Genomic DNA, 21,045 nt, shown 5'->3' with positions numbered 1-21,045 from the left:
AGATACTTAAGATACTTTTCCTAGTAATGAGGTTATTGCAGATAATAAAGTCAGTAATCCATAAAGGTTATTTTTTTTTTTCGACTCCATCCCATCCCACTGATGAAAAGTTGTAAACTTTATAAACTCTGTTTATAAAGATAGACATAAATATAAACTTTATAAACATAGAGGGGTTTTTTTTCCACTCCATCCCATCTCACTGATGAAAAGTTGTAAACTTGATAGCATTTTAGTACTGTGAGTGGACTACGAGTTAGATAATTCAAAAATCTGGATTTTGATACCTAATTTTTTCTAATGATTTCAAGCCTCCAGTAAGCACAGTAGTGTAGACTAGTGCATAATGATTTTTTCCCAGTACATTTAAACAAATATAAAGGATTTAAACTAATGCATGTCTAATTTCTGCAAATTTATTTGTAAATCCCATTAATATGTTCATTATAGAATTTAAACAGATAATAATTTTAATTCTGACAGATTTCTTATATATATAAAAACTAACTAGGTGTTTTATATTTCAATTCCAGAATAGATATCTTTGTGACAGTAATATTTGTCTTCCAGTGTGGCAGGCTGAGAATGTTTTGTGAGATGTACCTGTTTTCTTGGTGGGCTAGGAATTGAGTTACCTTAGATTGATTTGGAGTTATAAAAGGAAATGACTCAGAACCAGCTTAAGGTTCCCCAGTTCCAGAAGCATTATTGCTTCTTAGACATCTTTTGATATGCATAAAATTGGGATATAAACTGTCAAGTTCATAGATTCTTGATAACTCAAGACGTTTCTGAACATTTAAACAAAAATTTCCATTCAGTCTTATGCCTTTTCTTAACTTAGTTGTGTTTTCTATTTTTTCATTCTCCTTGACCTCTCTCCTCCATTCTCATTATTCAATCATCGATTATATTAGACTGCAGTGCCACTAGAGCAGTAATCCTCTTAATGTATAGTTAAACAATGCCTGTCTTCATTCTTTTGCTTTCGTGAAAGTCCTCAAACTTTTACGAATCTAATGTTGCATTATGAGCAAATTCTGCTACAGATTCTCTAATGTATAGATTTGACATGAAACGTTTTGTACTTTTTTTTTTATAGTATATGCATAATAGCAAAATATAATCCTTATATGTGCCTTTAATCTGTTCAGCTGCATAAATTAACAGAATAGTTTTTAAAAGACATTAGCATTTCTTAGACAAGTAACTGCAACCAAAACTTTGTGCTATAAAGTAGTCAAAAGTTCTGATGGCAGAAATCGAGACATAAATTTGGTTCTGCTTCAGAGGCAAGAGCAGTGAGATGACAGCTTGATGACTGACTTTCTCCTTTCTTTGGAATGGGTTGAGTATAGATTTGTTTCCCATCTGTAGGATAGATAGATGCCAGATCAGTATTAAAGATTACAAAGATAAAGTTTTAAGAATAGTGGGGGAGTGGATACTGTCAAGAACAAGACTGTTGGTATCTAAATGTTCAAGATTCTTATGTCTTTTTGGCAAAATAGATCAGAAATGTTGACGTTTTTGATAAAGTTTGGGATGCTGTGTAGAAGTTTGAGGATAGGAATGATACCTGGAGGTAAGTGTTGTCTTTGGGTGATGATATTTGTGAGACGTGTGGAAACATGAATAGGCAGATGTTAGGTCCATTTCAAGAGACCAACTACCATTTAAGTGTTTCTAATGGACTGGTACAGCCATCCATGCCAAGTCCCATGATTGCTCCTTTCTATTATGATAACACCAAAACTTGGTGTATATATATACATATGGTAACGTTCAACTTTTTCTAACTTAGTTAGCCCTAGCAATGACTTCATAAACAATTTGATGAAATTCCAAGAATATCCTAGCAGGCAGGATCTCACTTGGAGAGTTGTACAATTTTTGTAACACTTTCTTTGATGACTGGTTCCTGAGTTGGTTAATCTCTCATGCTGGCAAGTCTGGAACGTTCTGATAAACACCTAGAACAAAAGTGATATTAAAGCAACTGATATAGCCACATGAAAGAATATACTAGTAGCAGAGTAACTTATGTTCTTATATCTTATATCCTTGTATGTTTTTTTTTTTCCTGTGGTTATATCAGTTGCTTTAATATCATTTTTGTTCTAGGTGTTTATCAGAACTTTCCAGATCCCCCTCATACATGGTCATCTTCCATTAAATGCTGTCAAATGAAGTTATTTTAATATCAGTGATCCAATCTATTACATCTACTATACATGAAAACAATAGAACACACGTTTTACAGCTACTCTGTTCTTGCAGATTAACTAGTGTGCTTCATATTCCATTAATACATCAAGAATTTTTTTTTTTTTTTTCAATGCTTTCCACCAGTTCCTGTCCTGTCAGGTGTCTTCTCCCTCCAAGAGATTGACTACCATGTCCTATTCTGCACCTCTCTGCTGCATTCCTCATATGAGAGATAGGTCCAGTCTTCTATATTTTTTCATCCATTCCAGTCTTTGTCTTCCTCTCCTTCTCTTTCCCTCAACAGTTCCTTTGAGAAGTGTCCTTTGTAGCCAGTTATATCTCAGAATATGTCCAAAATAGCTGACTTTTCTCTTTTTAATTTCTTTTATCAGGCTTCTGTTTACGCATACCATCTCTAGTACCTCTTCATTTGTCTTTTTGTCTTTCCATGATATTCTCATAATTCTTCGCAGCATCCACATTTCAAAGGCCTCCAATTTTTTCACACTCAGATTGGAGAGTGCCCATGTCTCTACTCCATATAATAATGTGGGCCATATGTAACATTTGGAGATTCTTAGTCTTGTTTTCAGATTTAATTCTTTAGATGTCAGTAGATTTTTCATATTGTTGAAAGTTGACCTTGCAATTTCAGTCCTTTTTCTAATTTCATCTTCTGTCCTGCCTTTCTCTGTGATCAAGTGTTCAAGGTATGTGTATGTTTGCACCTGTTCTAATTTATTTCCTTTTATATTGATGGATATTTTTGGTATTTCCTTTTCTCTTGAAATTATCGTGATTTTTGTCTTTTTAAAGTTGAAACTGAGGCCATACTGTTCACTGTACTTGAGGGTTTCCTCTATAAGAGTCTTGAGGTCATGTTTTCAACTAGAAGAACAGTGTCATCTGCATATCTTAGGTTATTAATACTTCTATCCCCTACATTGATTCCTTTGAGGTTACTAATTGTATTAAATATTTCTTCTGTGTACAGGTTAAAGAGAATCAGAGAAAAGACACAGCCTTGTCTCACACCTTTCTGAACTGGGAATTCTTCTGAGGTCTCTCTATTTATTCTCAAAGCTGCAGTCTGTTCCCAGTAAAGATTAGTTATTAGCCTAATGTCTTTTCTGTCCATGCTTATTTTCGAAAGGATTTCAATTAATTGCTCATGTTGTCGAATGCCTTTTTGTAATCTATGAAGCAGAGGTATACATCATTTTGTCTTTCTAGATATCTTTCTATGATGGTTCTGACGTTGAAAATACCTTCTCTTGTACCAACATTTTCCTTGAAGCCACTTTGTATTTAATTTATTTCTATCTTTATTTTTCTTTTATTTCTTTCAAGAATAACATATAGGAGGACTTTTGATACTTGACTGATGAGGCTAATTGTCCTGAACTCTTCACATCTTGTAGCTTTTGTTTTCTTGGTAATTGGAACTAAAATTGAGTGATTAATATCTTTGGGTAAAAATCCAATCTCGTATATCTTATTGCATAAATTTGTTAGAAATTTTAGTCCTACAGTTCAACTATTAAAAAAAAAAAAAAGCATTCTGGGAAACATTAAATCACTGAGAAGCCAATGAAGGCTACCTACTTCAAAGTGAGATAAAATTTCATCTATTCTTAAGAAAAATGTCTTGCATGTTTCTGCCCTTTTAAGTCCACTGAGATCTTATAGTCAACCATAGAAAGATGTATTGGGAGTATTCCCAGGCAATGAAGGCAAAATCAAAGTAGTTAGCCTAAAAAGATAAAGCTACTTGAGAGTACTAGTTTTTCTTGGGATTTGCAAATTTCTTGGTCATTCAGTTGTATGAACATGATGAAAAAGGTAGAAATGCTTTTTTGGCTGCATATGATTTAAAAGTGCCATTTACATCCATGGTGCTAGGCTACTCGAAGGAATAGCATTCTGAGTTCAATTCCAGTTGGCAACAAGAAATTTTTCTAACACTTTCTTTGATGACTGGTTCCTGAGTTGGTTAACCTCTCATGCTGGCAAGTGGATTTCCCTTCCCCCCTGCAAACTCAAGAAAATTGACCATAGAACTCACTGTTTCAGACAATAATATATATTGTGTTAGAAACAACAGAAGAGTGACTCTTGTAATTAATGGCACTCTATTCACTGGGTGCCATTTAAAATTAGTGACGGTTTTGGACCAGTTATCTCTGATTGGCTAATGGTGGAATTTGACTGTCCTCAGACTAAAAAAGTTGGGGAGTGCAAAAGCAGCCTCACATTTTCTCTCTCTCTCTCTCTCTCTCTCTCTATGGGAATAAGAGACATTAGTGGAGTGCAGAAGCATTTTCTCACTCTCTCTCTTCTTTCCCATTAATACTGTCAAGCTATCTTATCCCTCTACATTTGCTGCCATTTGAACAGGAAACAAGTTTTTTTTTTTTTTTTTTTGCCTAAACATGTAGTATTAAAATGTGGTATCAAAGTACTTGTTCTATGCTTTTTTTGTGGACTATTATGGCACATATGTTGGAAAACCAAAACTTGGACAAAAGTCCTATAAAAGTTTCAGAGTGGAATGGAGAGTAAGGACCTTTATTCTAGCAAGAATTATTATTATTATGGGTATCTCCATAGTCAGTAGACTCATCGCAGGAGACCCAAACTATCAAAACAATATCTATCATATCTCTTCTTGAATTCATTTACAGATGAAGAACTCACAACTGAGTCAGGCAATGCATTCCACTCATTCCTCCCTCCAGGCGAAAAACCTCGTTCTCACACCCTTGTTAACCACACTTTTCCTTAATTTCCAGGGATGACCTCTTGTTCTTCCATCACTATCACACAGCTGAAATATTTCCCCTACATCAATCTTATAAAAACCTTTTAGCAATTTAAATGTTTCTATCATATCCCCTCTTCTCTGCCTATCAACCAACCTCTGCAATCCACAAGCTCTCAATCTATCAATGTAGGGAGCATTTTTTACATCACTCACCAACTTAGTCACTCTCCTCTGAACCCTCTCGTCAACCTCCTCATCTCCAAGGAATCCAGGTGACCAGACCTGGGCACAGTAATCCAAATGTGGAAGTATCAACGCTTTATAAAGGGGAATAATAACTTCTTTATCTCTGGATGTTAGTGTGTTCCTCAATAACCAAGTAATCCTATGTGCAATCTTGGACACCTTAGCAATGAGTCCCCTGAACTTCATCTCCCTATCCACCAACACCCCTAAGTCTGTAGCCTCATCAATCTCTTGGAGTACCGTGCCATCAATTGTAGTACACAGCTGGTAATCTTTTAATCCCAAAATGCATAACTTTACACTTTTCCACATTGAACTGACATTCATTACCTTTTGCCCATTTTGCCAGATTATTTAAATCATCCTGCAAACTCTCAACATCAGCTTGATTTTTTATTGTGCTACCCAACTTTGCATCATCAGCAAGCAACTGAATACAGTCATACCCTGAAGTTACGTGGTAGGTGGGACCTACAAAAAGCGTGTAATTCGAATTCGGTAAATCGGGGTATAATTTTGCATGTAATTTATATATACAAACATACAAAATATTAGTTACTTGGGACCAAAGGTTTACAAAAACACCTATTTTTTTTTTAAGAAATATAATCATAATTGTAGTTTTTCGTACATAAAAAAAAAAAAAGAAAGTTATTTCTATGTCGATCGTTTCATAAAATCTAATGGATTCGTCTGACGGCATAATGTCTTTTTCTTGTCACGCAAAATTTCTTCATAGCAAGCCAATGATTTTTTTATTCCTTGCCTTGTGGCTACAATTCGTTCCCCGTTAGAATTTATGTCCTCCAAAATGTGTAAGCCTTTCTTTTATGATTGTTCTTACTGTGGATTCGTGTAGACCGAACTTCTTTGCTAGCTCACAAATTTTCATTCCACCTTCAAAATCCTTAATAATGTTGAGTTTTGTTTCCAAAGTCGATGTTTTTCTTTTCTTGCTAGTTATATCAGAATCGGACTTGCTTCTTTTGGATGACATTATTATTTTTTTATGTGATGAAATTTGTATCAAAAACAACATTAAACAATCGCAAGGTTTGTAGACTATAAAAATCATATATGAATGGAGAATGTGCAAAACACATCAGTGCTTGTTCACAGCATGTGCGACACTGGCAAATGTGGCCAGCGCTAGAATACAAGTAGTGGTGAAGCGGAACGGGAATACGTACATATAAGAAACCACGTAACTCTGGATTCACGTAAGTCTGGGTTTGTCTGTATCCCCTTTAAGCCATTTCCTATATCATTTATGTACAAATTAAACAACAATGGCCCAAGTACAGAGCCCTGAGGCACACTGCTGGTCACCTACCTCATCCTGGACTCTGCTCCTCCATACACCACCTTCTGGTAGCTCTCCCTGAGCCATTCTCCTATCCATATCACCAGTTTAGTATCCATCCCCATCTGCTCCAATTTGTGCAACAGTATTCCATGGGGTATCCTGTCAAAAGCCTTAGCAAAATCCAGAAGTACCACTGTGTAGCCATTTCCTTTGTCCAACTCAGATGTCATTCTATTATAAAAAGTTAATAAATTGCTAAGGCAGGATCGACCTTTAACAAAACCATGTTGGTCCTATAGAGTATCATATCCTGATCCACCCATTCTTGAATTTTGTCTTTAACCAACTTTTCCAATACTTTTACCACCACTCTCGAGATGATTGGTCTGTAATTAACTACCGCAGTTTTAGAGCCATCTTTATGCAAAGGAACTACTTTACCTTCCTTCCACTCCCTAGGGACCATACCAGAGTTCAAACTTAAGTTAAATAACCAAGTAAGAGGCGTTGACAATTCCTTTGCACATTCACGCAACACCCGAGCTGATATTCCATCTAAACCTACAGCAGTGTTTGCATTTAAATTTTGCAATATACTAAGTACATCTGATTTCTTAACTTCAATTTTCACATTGGTTATTGCTACAGGTACAGAGATATCCTCACTTGGGTAATAGACTTTTGAAAAGTGATCACTCAGTAACTCTACTATTACATCTAAATTTGTCACCTCAATACTATCAGTACCCACGAAAGTTACCCTTCCAAAGTCATTCTTCCTTTTACTTGCCACATAGCAGAAGAACTCTTTGGGATTACCCTTGATCTCCTTGGCTAGGGTCTTTTCATAATCTGATTTAGCTTTTCTTACTATGCTGGTAAGTAACCTTCCTAGCTTGAGCCTTGTACTGCTCATGGGTGTACTGATCACCTTTCTCCTTGTAAATTTTCCATACCATTTTCTTTTTTTTTGCAGATCAAGCTTGATGCTACTACTCATCCATCTAATGCTTACCTTGTTTGTCTTCCTGACCGTGGGGATACAATCTGATATTGCCTTCCTCAGATACCCGCTGATTTTATCCCATGCACTGCTAACATCTTTCCCCTGCAATATGTTCTGCCATGGGATGGCTGCTAGGTCACTCCGAAGCTTGTTATAATTGCCTAACCTGTAGTTCTGTATATACCCCTTCTTAAGAGAGAAATTCACAAATTTTGCAACCTCCCAAGTCAATAACCACATGATCACTCTCACCAATTGGAGGTAACGAGGGCACTTTACTTATGCATATATCCATTATTTCATTAGAGCAGTTGTTTGAATCAGAAGAATAAAAGAAATAATCAGGCAGAGAAAAGGTGGAATAGAAATCAGAGGTCATCCTACTTTGCACCAATGTAGTTCCAAAGTCACCAGGACTAAGAGTGGCTTGGTGAAAGTCCATCCTTAGAAAACAGAAAACTAAACGAAAAGAAAACTAAAAGAAGAAAATTTGTTACCCACATTATATCTAGAAAAGGAACAGATTAAGAGAAAAACAAGTATTTAGAGGGTAGAAAATTATTATGTTGTATTCTGGTGGGCATTTCTGATGGAGGCTCTTCTCCAGTTCTAAAATCAAGCTTTAGTTTTAGTTGTGAACACAAATCCCCAAGGAAGGCAACCTTACCATTTTGTTAGTTGGGCTGCACTTAGATTGCATTCCTCCTGAATATGCTCTACCGCTGTTCTAAAATTATATACCTCATTTGATAATTTTTCAAAATAATTACTCCAGGTTGCCAGAATGTCCTTTTCTTCATTTTTTGCATTGTCTTCATGACTACTACAGTCTTTTATATAACAGGATGTTATATAAAAGACTGTAGTAGAAAGAAAGAAAAATATGCTCTTGAGTTTGAAATTAGACCATGAAAGGGTGTTGAATAGACACTACATGTATATAACCTGATTTACTGGAGAGTGTGGAAATTATCTGATGCTAATTCTGATGAACAGTGATTCTGTAAAAATCATTGTAGAAAATGCAACAGCAGAAACCAAACATCTATGTGAAAGAGCAGAGAAGAGCCATGTGAAATCCCAGAATTAGTTGCAAAGTTTGTGGATAAATATTCATCCACTATCACACATTAATGTGCATCTAGACAGAAAGATGGCAACTCAGTTTCTGAAAATCAACAAATGCCTTAGATATCAAGAGCAAAAACTTGAGATTCCCCAAATTTTTTCTTATTCTCCCCTGCATGTCATCTTCTGCTTATGATTCTTCCTATCGATTGAACTTTGTAACCCACAAACCTTCACTCAGTCCCCCCTCCCCCATGGCAAGCACTACACAGACTGGTTATCATCACTCACCACTGAATCCTATCCAATGCTTTCACATACCCAAGAATCCATTTGAACAAATGTATACACAGTAGTCCACATGTGGCCATATCAGAGCCTTATGAAGAAGAATGATAACTTCCTACACACTTTCTGCAATCCATTTTCATCAGTGTAATACACAGGTTTTAATCTTTTAATCCCAAATTGCATGACCTAACATTTTACAGGTCACCTGGTTTCTACTGTGCGATGTACTATTTGTTGATGTCTGTTCATCAGACTTCATCTTATCCAGCTTTGTAGTTCCACATACCAGAAAACTAGAGCAAACATTCAGAAGGAACTAACTAGTTAATTACAAGAACAATCTCAGCAGAATTGAAGGTAGGCTCCACTCGTTAAGGAAATCAAAAAAGCTAAAACTGGTCAGTTATTGTTAAATAGTAACTGTGATGTTATATTCAAGCAATAATAATAATAATTATTATTATTACTACGGGCAACTCCAAGAAGTTCTTAGACTCATCGAGGGAGGCCCTAAACATCATGTCAAGAACTATTCAACATTCGCAAAGTATCTATCACACTTTGCTTTGAACTCATTCACAGCCATGGCACCCACAACAGACTCTGGCAGCTTATCCCACTCATTCACCACTCTCCAAGTAAAAAACCTAGTTCTAACACCCTTGCTAACTACATTCTTGCTCAGTTTCCATGGATGGCCCCTAGTTCTCCCACCACCACCAGACCTGTTCTGAAAAATTTCCTCTGAATTAATCTTGTAAAAACTTCTCAGTAATTTGAATGTCTCAATCATATCACCCCTTTTCTGCTAATCAGCCAAATTCTGTAACCCACAGATCTTCAATCTGTTCTCGTAAGGTTCATTCCATAGACCAGTCTATCATCTTGGTCACTCACCTCTGGATCCTCTCCACCTCCTCCCCGTCAAGAAGAAACCCTGGCACCGAAATCTGGGCACAGTAGTCAAGATGAAGTCTTATCAACGCTTGCTAAAGAGGAACAATAACCTGCTTCTCTCTGCTCATCAAAATATTCTTTACTAACCAAGTGATCTGATGAGCTGCTTTAGCCACTTTTGCTATGTGCTCCCTAAACTTTAATTCCCTATCCACTAACACTCCCAAGTCTCTGGTTTTCAATTTCCTGGAGTACAGTTCCACCAATGTGGTATACTGCTGCTGATCTTTTCACCCCAAAATGCATAACCTTACACTTTGCTACATTAAACTGACATCCATTCTCTTGAGCCCAGTCTGCAAATCTATCCAATTCATCCTGCAAAATTTTGACATCATGTGTATTTACTATTGCTCTACCCAACTTTGCATCATCGGCAAATAAATGAACAGTTCCTCTCAGATCTTTTCCTATATCATTAATGAACAAATTAAATAGCAGTGGTCCAAGAACAGAATCCTGTTCTTGGACCACTGTGACGCCACTAGTCACAGGCCTTCTTGGGACTCTATTCCTGTATAGGAATAGAGTCCCAAGAAAAACTACTCTCTGATATCTCTCCATCAACCATCCTCCTATCCATCTCATCATCTCTATATCCATCCGTATGTGCTGCAATTTACTGAGTAGAATTCCATGTGGTATCCTGTCAAAGGCCATAGCAAAGTCCAGCAGTATCACTGTAAACCCATTACCCTTATCCAATTCAGCCGTCACTGTGTTATAAAACATGAGGAAGTTACTGAGGCATGATCTACCCTTCACAAAACCATGCTGCCCCTCCCCCCCATAACAGTATCCCATTTCCATCTATCCATTCCTGTATTTTGCTCTTGACTAATTTCTCTGAAACTTTGACGACGACTCCTGATATGCTGATCAGTCGATAATTTGCAACAGCATTCTTGGGCCTCCTTTATGCAGTGGAACTATTTTCCCCTCTTTCCGTCCCCCTCAGGACTAACCCAGAGCTGAGAGTTAAATTAAACAATATGGTCAAAGGCACTGACAATTCCTTTGCCACTTCACGTAAGAATCAAGCTGCCATCCCACAAATGTATTCACATTAAGGTTCTGTAATATACTATTCACCTCAATTCCCGTATAAGCCATTGGTTCCCTCATTCCTGCAATATCACCACCTGGATGATATACTCCTGCAAAGTGTTCGCTTAGTAATTTTACTATTTTGACTTATTCAGTTACCTCCCTACCATCGGCATTCCTTAAAATTATTCTGCCATACACATTTTTTCTTTTACTTGCAGCATATTGAAAGAACTGTTTGGGATTCTCATTAGCTGGTGTTGCTAATTTCCTTTTATAATCTGCTTTTGCTTTTCTTACCACACTAGTTACCCTTCTGGCCTGTGCTTTGTGCTGTTCATGTGCCTGCAGGTCACATGAACAGCACAAATTCTCCTTAAATTCCCTCCACAATTGTTTCTTTTTTTGCAGCTCAAGCTTAATGGTGTTATTCATCCATTTAACTCCCACTTGATTTACTCTCTGGACTCTAGGTATGCAGTCAGCCATTACCTCCCTCAAACACTCCTTTACCACTTTCCATGCACTATCAACATCCAGCCCTGGCACTGATCCAAGCAATCTCCTTAGCTTGTCATACTTACCAGCCCAATAATTCCACATGTACCCTGTCTTAATTGAAAATTCCACACATTTAGCCACCTTCCAGGTCTTATGATCACTCTCACCAATTGGTGGCAACATGGTCATATTCATTATAGTCAAATTCTCAGATGCAATTACTAGATCGAGCACTCTCGAACCCCTAGTATATTCCATTACATGCTTTCTCAGGTAGTAACTGCATAAAATCCATTTCCTTCCTCCCTTGTGTCCTCTCCTCCCAATCAATGTAACCCTAGTAATAATTACCTATGTAACCCCATAATAATTACCTGTCCTCCACTCATTGATTCTATTTGCCTATGCATACTATCTCCATCATCTATTCCATCACCTGGTCTATAGCAGCACCCAACTGTATATATATATGATCACCGAATGGAAGGAGTAGCTTGAAAATTGAATGGGGAGGCAATATCCAGTACAGCAATGTAGGAAATAAATAACAGACATATAGAAATGGTTTGGGAAAATTTGAAGTAAAGAGGAAAGCTAATAATAATCATAAAAAGTAATAAAAATAAAGCTAAATAATAATAACCTGCTAGATTTTTTGTTTGGAATATGGACACATATTCCAAACAAAAAAAAAAAATAATAATAATAATTATTATTATTATTATAATACACACTAATAATAATCATAAAAAGTAATGAAATTAAAGCTAAATAATAACTACCTGCTAGATTTTTTGTTTTTGGAATATGGACACATCATTATCAATACTCATTTCCAACATAAATATGTGCATAGATTCACATGGAGAGAAGAGAACACATAAGAAAAGTACTATTGACTATAGTCATCACCATTAATGTGAGAAGGATAAAAATGAATGTCATATTGAAAAGAAATATATAAAAGTTTTAAAAAAGAATCAAAGATGGGCAACTTTCAGAGGTGAACAGTAAACTTAAAGACACAAATACAGCAGTGCAATGGTCTCACACCAGGTGATAAAATTCACCTTCCACTTGAAGATGTTTGTAAACATTATGCACAAGTGATCAAAATCCTCAGCCAGTTCAAGAATGGTTATGCTATCCTCTTGCCGAACTAGGCATTTGAAAACAAAAAGAAATTTCAGATACCCATTGGCAAAATGTGAAGAAAACATTGAGTGATTCAGTGAAGGAAACATATTCTGAAGTTCTCTGCTGAAATAGCAAAATTAGGAGCAAGTTTTCAAGGTGGGGGGGCACAATGACCAAAATCTAGATACAGTTAGTGGAGGCTTAGAAGATCAAAAAAAAAAAAAAAAAAAAAAATTATCATTGTCAGATACTTGATATGTACTACCCAGAGGTGTACAGGCAAATAAAATTTATTTGGAAGAATATGGTTGATAGGGAGCTGGAAATAATGTAACCTTGGTCATCTTATACTATCCTAAACACATCAGGGATTTGATGAAGAAACACTGGACAAAAATGGATCTGCATTCTAGTAGTAAAATGTTATTATTATTACGTAAACAAAGTGGATATTAAATCCAGCATTATTTTAAAGCCGAATGTAGAAACTATCAATGTTTTGTAAGTTGACCAGAGAGCTTGCAGAAATACATTCCTTGGCATCCCCGAGTTGCCTTAATGTGGACTACTTAAAGAACATAGGCGCTGCCCAATGCGAAAAATACATTTCTCTGACATTTCAAGTTCCTTAGCACTGAATGAGGAGTTTTTGCTCTCTTAAAGTTTCTGCCTGGTCTCTGAAGAGAACCGACCAGTTTGAAACAGCTGTCAGTCCAGTGAAACCTTATCAAAAATGGACTAATAAAAGGCGAATATGTGGATGCTTAGGCCATGCCTATGTCTTTTAAGTAATTCACGCTAAGGCAACTCAGGGATGCTGAGGAATGTATTTCTGCAAGCTCTCTGGACAACTTATGAAACTTTCATAGTTTCTTCATTTAGCTTCGAAATATTAATTCAACATTATGTTGAATATTAAATTCAACATAATGTTGAATTTAATATTCACTTTGCTTATGTAATTTTGCATTGCCGAACTGAAGCCTTTTGGCTCTTTATTTTAGTAACTATTATTGTTATTACTATATGACATCTCCAAGGAGTCCAAGGACTCATCGAGGGAGGTCACCCTGCTCTTTCCAAACATTTCAAAAGTCAAACTGAAGGAAAGCATATTTCTTGGATCTGAAATAAGGGAAAATATTTTTTTTTTAAAAAATGCAAAAAAAATTGTTAAAATAGATCTAGAAGAGTGGAACTCATGCAACGATACTATTGAAGAATTTTGATCAACAACTTATATCAGAGAGGCACAAGCTTGTGGCCATAATATCACTTAAGATTCACTTTGCTCTTATCTTGATGTCTTACCTGAAATTCTTGGTGCATTGACTGTCATATAGGTAAACAGTTTCACTTCATGGTAATGAAGCAGTAACTATAGAAAATGAAATGTTAGTGTCATGGGAGACTACTGCTTCAAAGAGAATCCCCCATGATATAAGACAAAACAAACGCACTTATGAATATTTTTAACAATTATTTATTTTTTTTTTTTTAATCATCGAACAATATTTTAGCATGCTTGTAACAAAGAGCCCTGAGACAGTTGGATTTTTAAAAAAATCTTCAATTTTTAAATATTGTGTCTTTAAAATACATCGAATCAACATATTGTGATCTCAGCTACAAAATCACATGGATCAGTAGAATCATTAATTAGTGCTAGGTTGTGAAGCCCTTTATCTGCACAGTACATCATTCAACAAAAGCTGACAAATATTTCAGTTAGTTTTCATTTAATGTAGATTTTGAAATTATATGCTATAATCATATTTTAGGATATTTTTTGATTTGTCATATGCCCAGTTAAATGCCCATATAAAATTATTGCCTGTATCAATGCATTTATAAATTAGTGATGTAATAAATAAACTGTAATTTAGCTTTTCTATAACTAACTGTTGGTTCTTTTATTTCAGACAACATCTCAAACTCTTGTGCCTCCCATCACTATTCGATCTGTTCCAGTTTTGAAACCGCATACTCACAAGAGCTTAGGACATAACAATGATGGAGTGAACCTTGAAAGATCCTATCAAATATGCCAAGCTGTACTTGAGTCCAGTCGTAATCGTTCCCAGTTCATCAGCAGTGGTAATATGCAAATAAAAACTCATCCTGGAATAACTTCTACAGTATCCACATCTATTTCTTCACCTGAATCACCACCCCCAATTACCACTACAAATCAGGAACCTGTTCTTGCGAATTCAGGTTTGACAAGGGAAGTTGTAATAGGCTCTACACTTTTACATCCATTGACATCTCAACATGAACTACAGTGTTCCAGTGATTTACTATTAGCAACATGCCAATCTTCAAATTCCTCCAGTGCAATAAATGATACTGTTTCAGTTAATGAACCTGACTCTTCTGTGGTGAATGTTGTTGTAACTGAAACGTCGTCTCTGAATGAAACTTCAACAAAAGCTGAAAAGTCTGATTCAGAAGATTCACTTCTTCATTCTAGTGATCAAGAAAGGATGATTTTGGCTAATTCTGCTCTAGTGAGTGGATCTGTTGTTAATTTTCCCTCCCACTTAACGCTGACCTCATCACCATCATCTCTATCAGAACATTCATCTCTTGTTGTAGTTACAGACTCTACTTCTGTATCTCCCTCCGCAGAAACTGAGCAAGTTATTGTGTTTGCTAGTGACCTTGCTTTTACTGTAGATTCTAGTACAACAAATGCTGATGGCACTACATCAGTTGTCATAACCACAGAATCAGGTACTGTTGAAGGAGTTTTAGCTGAAGAAGAATGTGAAAATGAAGACAGTAAAAGTTCAATGGTTATTGTTACGGGGACACTGGAAGACACAGAAATTGAATCTAGTGTACATACTGGTAACTCAGATTGTGGAAGTAGTTGTATTGATGGAGAAGAAAATACTAATGTTTCACATACTGAAGCAGTTTACTTAGCACCAGACTGCTTTATCTCACCTCTTGAGACTATTAATAGCCACTCAGCCTGTCATGTAAGTATCTCATTACAGATCACATCCATATGCCTGCACATATGAAACAACGAATGCAATAATAGTCTGACCTTTCAAACCTTAGTTTTGATGAAAGGAAGCATAAAGTTTTAAAACACTGTTGTCAAAGAACTGATGCAATAGTAAATTTCTAATATGGCTTGGATGAAAATAAGCATTGTGGTTTGGCTAATACTGCATTTTTAAGGATGCTTTGTGCTTCTGCAGCATATTTAAAATTTTATGGGTTAAAGCAATATTGCACTCATTGCCTCATATGTATTTTTTATTTATTTGTTTTGTAAATATCAACTCTGCACACAAAAGAGTTTGCAAAACTGTGTGGACAGGCATCAGTCTGTCTAATTATTTATTATTAGACATCAGATAATACAGTTAACACATTTAAAAAAAAAAAAAAAGCATAGAATTATTGCCTCCAACATTTTATTTGTTTTTTTGAGAACATTGTCGGGGAGAATGAAATATGAAAGTTTGATATATTAGAAATTACAGTAAATCTATATTTTTTTTAACCACCATTCACTTCACAAGGGGATTATATATTAGTATTTTAGAATGTTCTACAGGTGCAGTAATCTAAAAACGGAAGCTTTTAATTAAATATTACAATTTATTTATTACTCTTTTATTTTTTTTAGTAAGTGATCATTAGAATATATTATGGGTGCATAGAAACCTGCAAAGTAATTGGGGAAAAAAAAAATTACCATTACAGATGTCACATTAAATGTTAACATCATCCAATTCCTGACTTGTACAGGATATTATAATAGTACTACATGAAGAACTTACATCATTACTAACTTCCTATCTACAATTTTCTTCGAAATCAATCTGGTACCTGTCAAGACTCCAACATTATCAGATCTTATATTTCTATCGTCTAAGGCACTTTGTACCGTATCAATCCATCTATATCTATCTTGGTCTTCCTCTGGGTCTTTTTCCTGCCAACCTGGCAGAGAACACTTGTTTTGCTAATCTTTCCTCGCCCATTCTCTTTAAGTGACCATACCATCTGAGATTAGCTCTGCTAACGCATTCCTGGATGCTGACAACGTCCAGTTCTTTCCTAATATCCTCGTTTTTAATATGATATTGCCATTGATGCCATCTGTTCACGCCTCTAATCTTTCTCAGGACTCTCATATCTGCGGTCTCTAGTCTTTGGTCAAGTGTTTTACTTCTGATCCAGCTCTAAGATCCATAAGTTAAAACTGGTTTGAACACTGTTATACAGCTAATTTAGTGTTCTGGGTAATTTCTCTCTTATTGCATATGAATTTATTCAGTTGACTTCCTACCATACCATTTTTGTTGATTCTGTTGTCTATTTCTATATTACATTTACCATCTTCACTAAAAATAGTGCCTAAGTAGCTGAAATGTTTTACTTGTTCCACAGGTTCTCCATTCACAACACAATTGACATTTTCAATGATTCTGCCTATTTTCATTGTCTTTGTCTTTTTATTGCTGACCTTCATACCATATCTATTACAACAGTTATTCAATTTAGTCAGTGAATCTTGCAGATTTGTAGCTGATTTATTTAGAAGTATAACATCTTCCACATAAAGCAAAGAGCTGACATTAACATCTCCAATTTTGATATCATGTTTAATACCACTTTCCTTCATAATGTGATCCACATCGATAATGAATAACAGAGGGGATAATGTACATCCATGTCTCACACCTGGTTTAACATTAAACCATCCTCCTGTACTTCCTTCAATTCTAACTGCTGACTTACAACTCAAATAAAGACTAAGTATTGCTAGATATAATGCCCCACTGACACCAATATAACTGTGGCGTATTGAATTACTTCTCTCTTGGCACCTAGTCATATGCCTTTTCCAGATCTACAAAACTTAAATACAGATCTTTGTTATATTCCCATGATTTCTCAAGTATTTGTCGTGAAGTGAAGATCTGATCCTGACAGCCTTTATTTGACCTGAATCCAGCCTGTTCTTCACAATGCTTTTCTTCCACAATTCTTCTCAACCGTTTCTTAAGTATACTTGCATATATCTTAACAGGAACACTCAGTACGGAAATACCTCTGTAATTGTCACATTGTTTTATTTCCCTTTTTATATATGGGCACTATTAGAGCTCTACTCCAATCATCGGGAATTCGTCCCTCTGTCCAGACATTCTGAACTATGCAGTATAGTCACTGTAAGACTTTTATACCACCATACTTCAGCATTTCTGGTCGAATATCATCTACTCCTGCTGCCTTTCCACATTTCAAGCCTTTGATGGCTTTTCTACTTCAAGTATGGATATGTATTCCTGACTGTATGCCCGTTGAGTGATTTTTACCACTGTGCTATCACTCCTTGTTTCATTTAGCAATTTTTCGAAGTAATTACTCCATACTTCAAGGATATCTTTTTCTCCCGTTTTCATGTCACCTTTATCATCTCTAACTCCTTTTATAGCACTCTTTCCTCCATTCCAAAGCTTCTTCAACAACCTCCAGAATATTTTGCCATCTGCTTGATATTTATTTTTTATGTTCTTGCCAATGTCCTCCCATGACTTTTGTTTAGCTAGTTTTACACAGTGTTTAACTTTCTTACATTTGTCTCTGTGTTCTCTAAGAGCACAAGCTGATTTATTTGTCAGGAACTTTTCATATGCTTTCTTCTTTTTCTTCACTGCCTCTTTAATTTCCTGTGTCCACCATGAAATTCTAATTTTTTTATCCTTGCAGACAACTTCACGACATGCCTCTCTAGGTGAATCAGTCAGGGTTTTCTTCAAGGCTTGCCACTGAATCTCCAAGGTTTGATTCCTGTTCTCAAACTCTTTCATTGTTTCTTCAATAATCTTTGTATATTTTAGTCTACAGTTCACATCTGAGAGCTGCTCAATTTTTATTCGGTTTAAAACTTTCTTACATGTTATTCTTTTCAATATGAAATTCAATTTTATCCTGCCCAAGACTAAATAGTGATCACTTCCAATTTCAAATCCTCTGTACACTCTGGTGTCCTGCACCAGGGAGAAAACATCACTATCAATAATAACATAATCAATGAGACTTTTCTTATTCCTTGCCTCTTCTCTCCATGTAAATTTGTGCACATTTTTATGTTTTAACATGGTGTTAATAATAACCTGTCCATGTCCTGAGCAGAAATCCAACAGGTGTTTGCCATTATTATTAGCTTTGCTCTTTTCTCCAAATTTTCCCAAAATATTTTTGTATGTGTGACAATCATTTCCTACTCTGCTATTCAGATCTCCAACAAGGACCAACTTTTTCTTTTTCATTGTGTCAATTGCTTTTTCTAAAGCATCAAAAAATTCCTCCACTTCTACCTTAGTAGAACCTTCTGTGGGATCATAGGCACAAACAACTTCACGACATGCCTCTCTAGGTGAATCAGTCAGGGTTTTCTTCGAGGCTTGCTGCTGAATCTCCAAGGTTTGGTTGCTGTTTTCAAACTCTTTCATTTTTTCTTCGATAATCTTTGTATATTTTAGTCTACAGTTCACATCTGACAGCTGCTCAACTTTTATTCGCTTTAAAACTTTCTTACATGTTATTCTTTCCAATATGAAATTCAGTTTTATTCTGCTCAAGACTGAATAGTGATCACTTCCCATTTCAAATCCTCTGTACACTCTGGTGTCCTGCACCAGGGAGAAAACATCACTATCAACAATAACATAATCAATGAGACTTTTCTTATTCCTTGCCTCTTCTCTCCATGTGAAATTGTGCACATTTTCATGGGGAACTGGACAAGTCTCATTGTCCAGTTCCCCATTCTCATATTTGCCCACATTACTCTACTCGAGACTGCCTGCCATTCTAGAAGATTAGCCTCATATTTTGTGTTGAATACTATGGCTATGCCTTCTTTTCCTTGATTGTCATTGCCTGAATATAACATTTTGTATTTATTGCTCAGAAAGATTTCACCAGTTTTTGTCTTTTTTGTTTCAGTCACCCCTATTATGTCGATCTGGTACTTATCTAATTCCTCAGCTAGCTCCATTTCTTTGCCATTCAGGCTTCTTATGTTGCTAGTACTGATCTTGAACTCTGGTGATGTTGAGTTGATGTGTGTGTTCAGATTTGTTCCAGTAGCTGACTTTTCGCTGTTCGCCCTGGTTCCCTGGCGAAAACAATGAGGGGCCTTGTTTAACCGGGCGATGCCCCAGCCGACATGAAATTTTGTCATGTTGTAGTACCATCATTTTGTATTTTGGTTTAGCAATAAGAATACAATTTGGTAGGCTAAATCCCAAATTGTCAGCCCATCCTCGTTCGTTCAGTATCCAGGTAGATACCCAACAGGGTGCACCACGAGAAGGTGAGGATTGTACATTAGTTCAGAAGCGCTGGTCGGTTCTCCGCATTCCTTTAAAGGCTATGTGGAGGTCTCTTCTCAGTTATACAGCTTTGACCCTTAAGCAGTCAATACTAGTTTTGCTAATCTTTTCTCTCCCATTCTGTTTAAGTGATCATGACACCTGAGATTAGCTCTTCTAACACATTCCTGGATGCTAACAATGCCAAGTTTCTTCCTAATATTGTCGTTTTTAATATGATATTGTCATTGATGCTATCTGTTCACACCCCAAATCTTTCTCAGGACCCTCATATCTGAGGTCTCTAGTCTTTGGTCAAGTGTTTTATTTCTAACCCAGCTCTCAGATCCATAAGTTAAAATTGGCTTGAACACTGTCTTGTATACAGCTAATTTACTGTTTCGACTAATTTCTCTGTTATTCCATATAAATTTATTCAGTTGACTTCCTACCATACCGGTTTGGTGTCTATTTCCATATTTAATATCTTTGTCTTGTTATTGCTGGTTTCCATACCAAATTTATTACGGCAGTTATTCAATTGTACTGGATTTATGTAGAAGTAAAGGTATTTCCTGCCTTTATGAATTAATTGGTTCCTGGCGACCATTCTTAAAGTGGGGGTTTATTTGCCTTAGAAATACTGCTATAAGCAAGAGTTATGTTCCTAAGAAGGAATTTATAAAATATAAAACTAATATTAAATGATAAGAAAAGACTTTACCGCTGAAAGATTTACATATTTAAAAATTAACATATGAAAAATTATAAATTAAAAAGATTCTTTGAAAAAAAAAAAAGCTCATGTCACTGAGTGAATTGGCTGCCATCAAAGTAGTAGGAGGTATATTAGGAATCTTCGGTGCATCTTTTTCTTTTTTTTTTTTCAAAGAAGGCCTCGAGTGTCAACTGCTATATTGATTTTCACTTCTTTTTGTTTAAAATAGCTCGATATCAAGCAGAAGCATTATTCATTTCACGGGAAAATTTACTAAATCGTTCAAGGTCTGAATCTTGTGATTCAAAGGATTGCTTGAGCTTTTTCAAAAAGTTAAAATGCTTCTTCTAGGCCTTTTAAGTGAACAACCGAGTTGTAGCTTCATATTCGTTATCTTCTTTGTTTTATTCATCTTCGTTTCTTTCTTGTTCCTCTAATTGAAGG

At 35.9% G+C, this 21,045-nt stretch overlaps 1 protein-coding gene across 3 annotated transcripts in view; it reads left to right on the top strand.

The window, feature by feature from the left end:
* Asx (transcriptional regulator additional sex combs) overlaps positions 1-21,045 on the top strand; it is a 391,735-nt gene that overhangs the window by 340,859 nt on the left and 29,831 nt on the right. For all 3 annotated transcript variants that reach the window (XM_090415600.1, XM_090415599.1, XM_090415601.1), the window contains one exon: positions 14,454-15,518. In XM_090415600.1, the coding sequence (XP_090271726.1) occupies positions 14,454-15,518 (1,065 nt within the window). The remainder of the gene's footprint in view (positions 1-14,453; positions 15,519-21,045) is intronic.

This window comes from Typopeltis vanoorti, chromosome 3 (assembly GCF_054136105.1).
Source record: "Typopeltis vanoorti isolate ZY-2024b chromosome 3, IOZ_Tvanoo_1.0, whole genome shotgun sequence".
NCBI classification, from domain to species: Eukaryota; Metazoa; Arthropoda; class Arachnida; order Uropygi; family Thelyphonidae; genus Typopeltis; species Typopeltis vanoorti.
This window is presented reverse-complemented; position numbering and strand designations above follow the sequence as displayed.